This window comes from Schistocerca serialis, chromosome 3, assembly GCF_023864345.2.
Source record: "Schistocerca serialis cubense isolate TAMUIC-IGC-003099 chromosome 3, iqSchSeri2.2, whole genome shotgun sequence".
NCBI lineage: Eukaryota > Metazoa > Arthropoda > Insecta > Orthoptera > Acrididae > Schistocerca > Schistocerca serialis.
Window position 1 is genome coordinate 954,056,425 of NC_064640.1, and position 10,477 is coordinate 954,066,901.

At 47.6% G+C, this 10,477-nt stretch overlaps 1 protein-coding gene across 1 annotated transcript; it reads right to left on the reverse strand.

The window, feature by feature from the left end:
- Nucleotides 1-560: 560 nt before the first annotated feature.
- LOC126471400 (uncharacterized) lies at nt 561-8,694 on the reverse strand. The gene is made up of 2 exons (XM_050099525.1): nt 4,963-8,694; nt 561-669 (listed from the first exon to the last, which is right to left on the reverse strand). The coding sequence occupies exon 1, from the start codon at nt 8,648-8,650 to the stop codon at nt 7,631-7,633; it is 1,020 nt and encodes a 339-aa protein (XP_049955482.1). The 5' UTR covers nt 8,651-8,694; the 3' UTR covers nt 561-669; nt 4,963-7,630.
- Between the last annotated feature and the right edge of the window lie 1,783 nt (nt 8,695-10,477).

Consider the following 10,477-nt stretch of genomic DNA (forward strand, 5'->3'; position numbering starts at 1 on the left):
CGGCGGCGGCCGCATCGGTTTGAATGGTACGTTGACCCTGGACGAGCTGTCCAAGGGCATCCAGTAACGCCTGCGTCTGCTGATTCTGCAAGCGATAAAATTCGGACAGTACATCTGGAGAATGTGGCGAAGCCATGACACAATTAAATGTAAGCAATCAGAAAACACTTTAAATCGTCGCCAATGTTGTAAACGAATGAATACAAACTCTTTTGCTCGTCGCCAATAAATGTTGTGTCGGTAGCTGGGCCGACACCATGAAGTTGAGATTGCTGAAAATGAACTCTAGACTAACGCTGTAGCCGATAGTGCACGCACGGCTAAAGCAGACGGGCGTGAAGTCTGGAACATGAGAACTTATAAATGAATAAGAAGAAAAGTATGTAGATGCTTATTACTTATCTTTTAATTGTTCTTTGGAATACATCTCTCTTGAATACTCGTAAGCTATAGGCACTGATACAACTGGCGCCTTGCTAGGTTCTCGTCCAACTGGGCGGTAGCTAGGTTCTCGTACAACTGGGCGATAGCTAGGTTCGCGTACAACTGGGGCGAGTCCACTCTCGTATCACGAGACCTGCCTTGGTGGTGGCGCTAGGTCTGCGATCACAGTGGCGACACGCGGGTCCGACATGTACTACATGGACCGCGGCCGATTTAAGCTACCACCTAGCAAGTGTGGTGTCTGGCGGTGACACCACACTTCTCCATAGATTTTAATGCCTATTCCGAACTTTTATTTTGTTTCCTTTACTGCTTGCTCAATATACAGATTGAATAGCATCGGGGAGAGGCTACAACCCTGTCTCACTCCCTTCCCAACCACTGCTTCCCTTTCATGTCCCTCAACTCTTATAACTGCCATCTGGTTTCTGTACAAATTGTAAATAGCCTTTCGCTCCCTCTATTTTACCCCTGCCATCTTCAGAATATGAAAGAGAGTATTCCAGTCAACATTGTCAAAAGCTTTCTAGCACAGAAGCTCTTAATAAATGTAAGAATAATAATGGTGTAGTGCTTCTGTCATTTCCTACCCACTGTTCTCACAGATTACAGCTTCTAGATGTAAGCGTTCACGGCCCTGTAAAGAAGATAGGCAGCAGGGGAATCAATGCCTTATTGAAAGCAAATCCAGGAAAGACACTAACAATTTATGATTTGCCTTCCACTATAAATAAAGGACTTCTCACCACTTTCACGTCAGGAAACATCACTTGAGGATTCTCAGCAACAGGCATATTTCCATTTGACCAGGACAAATTCCAAGAAAGTGATTTTTCTGCATCACTTGTGACCGATAGGGCTGTTTCAGAAGAAACATTTTCAGATCCTCTGCTTATCTCTGTGAACGTGGCGAATGGTGTTAATGCTGTTCCAGGAACTTCAGCGGAGAAACGTTTTCCCCCGAGCACATTCAATTTTTCCCTAAAGCTGGACCGAGGAAAAAGAGCAATCTTGGAAGACAGCAAAGGAAGTGTGCTATCTTAACAGACGCACCTGAAAAACAGGACCTAGAGAAGAAAGAGAGGAGAGAAATGATAAGAAGGCACCGAAGAATGAAAAAAAAAGAAAAGGAAAGAAGGGAGCAACTACTAGCAGCAAAAGAAAACTGCAGTTCCATCCATGTACAGGAGAAGAAGAAAATTACTGTTTTATCTGTGGGGATGTATACAGAAAGGTAGAGGAATAGGTACAGTTTACTAAATGAAAATGATGGTCACATTGGTCATGTGGAATAATGATCCACTCTACATGTGCGCAGACTGTGGAAACAGTGAAGACACTTCCCACATGCCAAACATTTCAAGCTGGGTAGATTATTTTCAGTGAAATTTTGGTAGATTGCAGCGTGACCCGTTGGTGGGATGAACTGAAACACGTGTCGGCATCTCTTCTGTATTTTATTGTTTCCATTCTCATGGGTGAATCGGACAATAAGAGCCATAGCATGTGGTACGTGCGTAGAACAAACAGGAGGTACGTATGTCTGCAGGTCCCTTCCCTATAGCTCGCTGCTGAAAACGCATGTTACACCATGACACAGACACAAATTTAAATACAGCGGACAGACACATCAATGACCGTACGAACAGTTCATAATTCTGTGAAAAAAGGAAGAAATATGAGGCAAGTGGGACATTTGAACACGGATCTTCCCTTCGCAGTGCAACACCGTCACCAGAGAACCACGACGCCGTGGCTGATCCAGTTCTATCGATATTGCACATCTTGAGTTCGGACCGTTTACTGTTTCGATTTTGCTTCTTTTTACACAGCTCAGTACACCTTCTTCCTGAATTTTTTTCTTGATCTGTGTTCAGTTTTTTGATGAGCTATCCACTGGGACATATTACCACTAATTATAAAGGGGGTGCGATGGGGAGTTTTCCCTGTCATGTCGTACTCACAGTGACTCATGGAACTCAAAGCGCAAATAGAGGACGAATGTTGTTTCTGGTTCCAACAGTAGGGGTCTCTCTATGTCAGATTCATGAATGTCCGACACCCCACTCCCTCGCCCAAATTCTCCCTTAAAGGTCAACGACAAGATCTCCCGCTTCTCCCTCTCCCTCGCCTCTTCTCTTATCCATGGGCGCCCGCAGAAATTTTTCCCGGATCTGGGGTAAGACTTTCAAAATTGCCATTTTTTATATAAATGAGTTGGTCAGTTTTGAGACATGTCATATTTTATAGGTGACACAGAAAACCTATTACATCCTACAAAACAATGGTTATCCACTCAACGTGTGGGTAAAAACTCTGTACTGTAGATACCAAGTTGGGGAGAGGGATCAAGTGGCCCCTCTTGCCCTCTCTTGGACGCCTACTCTCCCATACCACTCCTTATAAAGCATCTAGCCCACTGGTGCTTTCAAGACATCGGAAATGGCAAAACCGGTGTTTGTAGGTATCTACTACTATGTTGGGGTAGCTCACCTGTTCTACTTCAAAATGTTCACAATCACCCCTCTTCCCCCCATCCCTCTATTCCTCCATATTTCCTCCTGCCCATGTTTGTGTGTGAGCTTTTATTAATACTCAGTTATAACCAATTCAGCCAGAGCATTCAGCATATGAGGGCTAGAGCAGTTAGTGTCCACGTCTGCAGATTGCAGGAACCGGGAGATGGCTTTTGACTGGGAGCTCAGACCACTCCCAGAAGCTGTCATTGGGGCTGAGAGGCCTTAGTTTTCTTACATATCCATGGCTGCATATGTGGATGCTGCAAGAGTAGGAGAAACGCAGCTAGAGCTTCCGTCGACACCTAACTCGCTATAGGGCGAAGGTCTGGGACAATTTTTTTTAATGATATACGGCTCCATCACACACCTGTATGAGCTTAAAGAATAAGAATGGTTCACTATGGGATGGAATTGTGTGTATTTCAGGTGTCCGCATAATAATAAGTCAGGTGTGTCACAATCGGGCTGTTGGGGAACGCAGTAATGAGATATCTCGTGCTGGGGTGCACGCCACACACCTTCTTGCCTTAACTAGCCTACCGTATTAACTGAGCTTCCTGGTTCCCGATGAAGCTCAGTGTTTCGTGTCTGGTGCTCTGTACCCCCACCATCTCAGTTAGCTCCTACCTTTATACACTAGTGTATAAGTAAGCATACTCAGTTCATTCGGACAATGGATATTCGAGATGCAAGACGTACTGCTATTTATTCCATCATATGAGCTGAATGCAGGCTCTGAGCACTATGGGACTCAACATCTGAGGTCATCAGTCCCCTAGACTTAGAACTACTTATACCTAAGGACATCTCACACATAAATGCCCGAGGCAGGATTCGAACCTGCGACCGTAGCAGCAGCGCGGTTCCGGACTGGAGCGCCTAGAACCGCTCGGCTACCTCGGCCGGCTATGAGCTGAATGCCTGTGATACGAAATGTGTTCTCATTAGCATGTCTTCAAGGTGTCAATACGAGCCTGTTGTAACAGTTGAGAATTCCCAATGTTACGAGAAAGTGTCAGCTGCACAGCAGTTCGTTGCATAGTGTGTCAATGTTCGAACAGAGAAGACCATCTCCAGATGTGATATTGGGTAGTTGTGGGATATAACAGGCATTGTGACGACTACAGTCGTTACGAAATGCATTCGCAGTTGCAAATAGGATGAACCATCAGTTGTATAAGGGAATGACGATAAGGAAATTTTGTGCCAGACCAGGACTCGAACCCAGATTTCCCACTCAGCTGCTTAGGCTACCTGTGCAGTACTCACGGTCAGACCCAAACTCCGACATATCATCATTCCCGCATTATTACGTGTACTCGTACATACGTTATGTAATTCCCATACAAGGGAGGAGGTTGTTAACTGAAAGTCGCTACCTGATATCGACAGATGAATACGATATTGCAGTACATTTGTTGTTAAGAAGAATGATGCAAATTTTCTTTGGAATTGCATGCATGCAGGACAACTGAGATAAAATACTTCATTCTGCAAGACAGTACTCTATTAGCAGGTCGTAGGCGCAAGAAAATTGTTAAGAAAGTGCTGTGACTTGGCAAGACAGCCAAGCCACTATGAGAGGAAGCCGAAGGCACGCGTTTAAGCTCATGCAGGCTGGCGTGAGGTCTGGAACAGTTAAAGGAACAGAGAGTAGAAAAAAAGGTACGTAGCTTCTGGAATATTTAACTTTAATCCATAATTGGTGAACATCGGTCTGACGGTACATGCATCACAAGATAAATAGCAAATGATAATGGCGCCTTGCTGGGTCGTAGCAAATGACGTAGCTGAAGGCTATGCTAACTATCGTCTCGGCAGATGGGAGCGTAATTTGTCAGTGAATCATCGCTAGCAAAGTCGGCTGTACAACTGGGGCGAGTGCTAGGAAGTGTCTCTAGACCCGCCGTGTGGCGGCGCTCGGTCTGCAATCACTGATAGTGGCGACACGCGGGTCCGACGTATACTACCAGGCCGCGGCCGATTTAAAGGCTACCACCTAGCAAGTGTGGTGTCTGGCGGTGACACCACATTCCTCCCCCGCAAATCGGCGTACGGTTGTGTTATATGGCTTCCGCCCGCCGTGGGGAGGACCCCATGTTGACGTATGCGACGAGGTGGGGAGCCTAACAACAGGCGAGGCTGTGTCACCCGCACCCTGCCATTCGGCCCGAGGGGAGCTAGGAAACGCCTGAAAACCTACTCCAGGGTGCACGCCAACATGCGGTGTATGCGCCCGTAGAGAGACAGGAGGGGCCGAAGGGTCGACCTCCATTGGGTCGGGGCACCCGATTGGCGAAGACGCCATGTGGTCCGGAGCGGGCAAGAGTTCCATGTCAGAGGACAGTTGGTCACGGGAAGCGATGGGCGGCGCGTGACCCAGGGAGGCGCCCGGCGGTTGCAGCGACGCGTCCACTGCGGGCGTCGCCGGCGGGAGAACAGGCGGCAGCGCGTCGCCATGGGGCAAAATGGAAGGCAGCGTCGGTAACACCTGGGGATGAGGCGAGCCAGTAGACGGGGCCCCAGGGCGCTGACCGGACGGCACCGTCGCTGAAAGCAGACGGGGAGCGGCAGAACCCATGCGACGACAGAGGCGCAGCTGATTGAGATGCCGACGCACCTCACCAGAGGCCCCCAAAACCAGATACATAGCGCGGCCGAGGCAGCGAAGAATGCGCCCTTCGAGCCAACGCCGTGAACCTCGATAGTTGCAATATTATACAACGTCGCCTGGGGCAAAAGCAGGTGTCTGCCGCTGCCCAGGAACCTGATGCGGCGGATGTAGCAAAGACATCAAGGTTCGATGAGGACGACCGTGGAGCAACTCAGCCGGCGAGCGACCATCTCGGGGCTGAGAGCGATACGAGGACAAAAAGAGCAATAACGCGTCCTCCCGAGAATGCGACTCTTTCAACTTCAACATCTGGGACTTGAAAGTCCTGACCAAACGTTCAGCGGCACCATTTGACTGTGGCGAAAACGGCGCGGACGTCAGACGTTGAATACCATTGGCCTTGCAGAATGACTGAAATTCTGCGGACATGAATTGTGGGCCATTGTCGGAAACAATAGTCTGTGGAAGACCTTCAATGCAAAAGATAGCAGATAACGCTTGGATGGTAGCAGATGACGTCATGGAAGACATCTGGACAACAAAAGGAAAATTACTGAATGAATCGAGCAGAACCAACCATCGAGCATTCCAGAATGGACCAGCAAAATCGATGTGTAAGCATTGCCAAGGGGAAGTGACTTTTGGCCATGCAAAGAATTTCCGAGGTGGTGCGGATTGTTGTTCGGCACACGCCATGCAAGAAGAGCACATATTCGTAATCGCAGCATCGATTCCGAACCAAGTACAGTGCTGACGAGCAAGTTGTTTCGTTCGCACTATACCCCAATGTCCTTGGTGGAGAAGTCGTAAGACAGAGGATCGTAACGAACGTGGGACCACGACCCTGGACTGATCATTATCAGAACGCAACAGTAAAACACCACGTCGTACAAAAAGTCTCTCCTTGTGAGCAAAAAATCGGCGAACCAACGGATCCTCGAATCGTGACTTTGGCAAGGGCCATTGCGTAGCAACAAAACGCAGAACGGTAGCAAGGACAGGGTCGGCAGCTGTGGCTGTAGCCACACGACGAAAATCAATCGGAAACGATTCGATCACGTCATCGGTTTCCGAATCAATGAACATGCAAGCAAGTTCGGAGGAATCGAATGCTCTATCCTCACCAACAGGCAAACGGGACAACGCATCGGCGTTTCCGTGCTTAGCAGTGGACCGATACAAGATATCGTAGCGGTACTGCGAGAGGAAAATAGACCAGCGAATGAATTTCTGCGCTGTACGTGGAGGTACAGGCTTGTTCGGATGAAAAAGCGATGTCAAAGGTTTGTGGTCTGTGATGATGGTAAAGTGACGACCATACAAGAAATCATGAAACTTAGTAACACCAAATACGAGAGCCAAAGCTTCTTTCTCGATCTGTGAATAATTGCTTTGTGCAGACGAGAGCAATTTGGACGCAAAGGCAATAGGGCGATCGTGCGAACCATCTTTGTGCGCAAGCACAGCACCGATCCCGAAATCCGATGCATCCACCATCAACAAAAGGGGTTTCTGGGGATCGAATGGCGTAAGGCAAGTATTGGAAAGCAACGCCGATTTCAACTGGCGAAAGGCGCGTTCGCATTCCGTCGTCCAGACGAACGGAACACCTTTACGGCGTAAGCGATGAAGCGGAGCTGAAATGGAAGAGGCGTGGCGCACATATTTCTTATAGTAATTTATTTTTCCCAGCACACTCTGTAGCTGCTTCAAATTCTGCGGCGAAGGCAAGTCTTGTAAGGCACGGAGGTGCTCTAGACTGGGATGTATGCCTTGGGCATTGAGTACATGGCCCAGATAGGGTAAGTCACGAGCAAAAAACACACATTTGTCCTTCCGCAAGCGAAGACCATTTTGTCGCAAGACCTGAAATAACGTTCTGAGAGTGGCTAAATGTTCTTCTTCCGTCTTTCCGGAGATCACTATATCGTCCAGATAGTTCGCTGCAGTAGGGACCGACGCACAAACTGTTTGCAGATATTGCTGAAACAATGCAGGGGCGGATGCACACGCGAATGGCAGTCGTTTGAATCGGCACAAACCAAGATGCGTGTTAACCACCAAAACGCGCTGGGATTCTTCGTCCACCGGTATTTTGCAAGTACTCATCTGCTAGGTCCAACTTCGAAAAATATTTACCCGGGCACACTTTGTCAAAAAGATCTTCCGGGCGGGGTAAAGGAAAAGTTGCAGTCACTAGTTGGGGATTCACTGTTGCCTTGAAGTCCACACAAAGTCTCAATTTTCCGGAAGGCTTTTGCAAAATTACTAAGTGTGATGCCCAGAGAGAAGCCTGCACACGTTCAATTACACCTTGTGATTCCAAATCGTGTAATGTTTTTGCGACCTCATCACGCAATGCGTGGGGAACATTGCGCGCTCGGAAAAATTTCGATTGCGCGTTGACTTTCAGTTCCAAATGTGCTTTATAGTTCTTAGCGCAACCAGCTCGCCGGGCGAGCCGGTTAACCTGACACACGGGTGGCGAAGTTGCAAATGATTCCTGAGCAAAGTCAAGTGTGTCCTGCCGATCCAATATATCCATCACTTGTTGAAGGGAGGGATTGACCAGTTTCAAAATCTGTTCTCTTATACGAACATCAGAAACGTTCTGTGCAATTGCATCACGTACCATAGTATCTGAATAAGGGAGTCCACATTCACACTCAAAAGCACAATCCCTAGTAAGGCCTTGCAAGGTTGCAACCCACTCCCGATTAGTTTGACCGGCCGTACGTTTTGTACGAAAGAAGGTATACCTTTTTGCAACTACATTGATTGATTCTTTGAAATATGCATCTAATGCAGACAAAATTTCTTCGTAGGACAGAGTTGCTACATCGCGTCGGGGAAATAATTTCACTATCACACGGTATGTCTGGACGCCTACGGCCGCTAACAAAAAAGGCTGCCGGTCGTTACCTTGAATTCTGTAGGCGGCGAGATGGAATCCAAATTGGCGTGACCACTCCGTCCAGCTTTCCAGTTTCGCACCAAAAGGACGAAAAGGTGGTGCAACTGCGTGTTGTGGCTGCGGGAGCGGTGGAGCGGCGGCTGCCGCATCGTTTTGCATTGCATGTTGACCCTGGACGAGCTGTCCAAGGGCATCCAATAAGGCCTGCGTCTGCTGATTCTGCAAGCGATAAAATTCGGACAGTACATCTGGAGATTGTGGCGAAGCCACGACACAAGTAAATCAATATAGGTACGAACGCAGAATTCTCGTCGCTAAACTGTTGTGACTTGGAAAGACAGCCAAGCCACTATGAGAGGAAGCCGAAGGCACGCGTTTAAGCTCACGCAGGCTGGCGTGAGGTCTGGAACAGTTAAAGGAATAGAGACTAGCAAAAAAGGTACGTAGCTTCTGGAATACGTAACTTTAATCCATAATTGGTGAACATCGGTCTGTCGGTACATGCGTCACAAGATAAATAGCAAATGATAATGGCGCCTTGCTAGGTCGTAGCAAATGACGTAGCTGAAGGCTATGCTAACTATCGTCTCGGCAAATTAGAGCGTAATTTGTCAGTGAACCATCGCTAGCAAAGTCGGCTGTACAACTGGGGCGAGTGCTAGGAAGTGTCTCTAGACCTGCCGTGTGGCGGCGCTCGGTCTGCAATCACTGATAGTGGCGACACGCGGGTCCGACGTATACTACCGGACCGCGGCTGATTTAAAGGCTACCACCTAGCAAGTGTGGTGTCTGGCGGTGACACCACAGAAAGAAATACTTGAACAGATAAGCATTTTCTGGCTATCCAAAAAACATGAAAAAAGAGCTCTGACCTACTTAACGTTTAGAGGTTGCAACAAAGTCGGCGACTAACCTCGTGGACAGTTTTTTAACTTTTTCACCGGACCTGTAGTGCGAGGCTAGCTAGTGGTTGAGTGAGCACTGATTGGTGTGTTAGTAGTGACGTCAGGAGGACGCAACACTTAATGCGAAGATTTTTTAGAAAAGATGGGATAAAACTCAGTTCATTGACTTGTTGACATTTCACCGCTTCTTTGTACGATATTTTGTTAAAAAAACAATTATGCCATTGGTGTCCTGTAGTAATTTTTGAGAGTGTTAGTGGATATGTTTTGTTGGTGGGAAGCAAGGAACAAGCTGCTTTCTAGAGGAAAAAACAAACATAGGAGGCAGACAAGTCACAGTCAGGAGACGGTGGCAAGAGTGGGGGCTGTGCTCTCAAGTGGTGGAGTCATCTGGGGTCCAGTGTTGGAGTTCTCAGCTGCCTGATCATAGTGCTGAACATCAGACCAGGGAGCCTCAGTGTCTCCCCTCTGCTCGCATTACATTGATGTTTATGGTATGCGTTGCTTACGGCTATGGTGTATTAGGCCAAGCGAGAGTAGTATAGTTCAAATTCAAGATAGGTTTCACTGTCTCATAAACATCAGTGCCTCCTCAGATCTTTGGGATTTTTAGGCTCTTGTTGCAGACAAACAGCCACTGTGATCGCCATAGTCAGGTTGCAAAACGGTTCAGTGAATCAGATGCGAGACTAGTAAGGAACTCCATCTCATTTAGTAACTTTGCCAACTCTTAGTTCCAGTTTGAAATTCTCATCAGATAGTACCAGGAGGCTATAATCAAACTGATGATGTTCCGTGTGCTAGAGTTTGGACTGTATACATCACAGGATGCACTCATGGAGTATGCTGAAAAAAATAATAGTTCCATTTTCTGCCAGCAGGTGAAAATAATGCGCTGTAAGAAGCCAGAATGTGGTGTAGGTGCAGTAAAAAGGGGAGGAACGATCAAACACATGATAACGGTGGTTCTGGCACATTTATTAGGATATCGTCGTAAGTTGAAACATGTGTTCAATGTGGTCTCCCAACTCAGCAACATGCTGCATCCGTAAAATGGCACGGTCGACAGTTGCTCGCAGCA

Bases quoted from the DNA above. Each gene is read 5' to 3' on its own strand.
- LOC126471400 (XM_050099525.1), bottom strand. From the start codon at position 8,650: ATGCAAAACGATGCGGCAGCCGCCGCTCCACCGCTCCCGCAGCCACAA.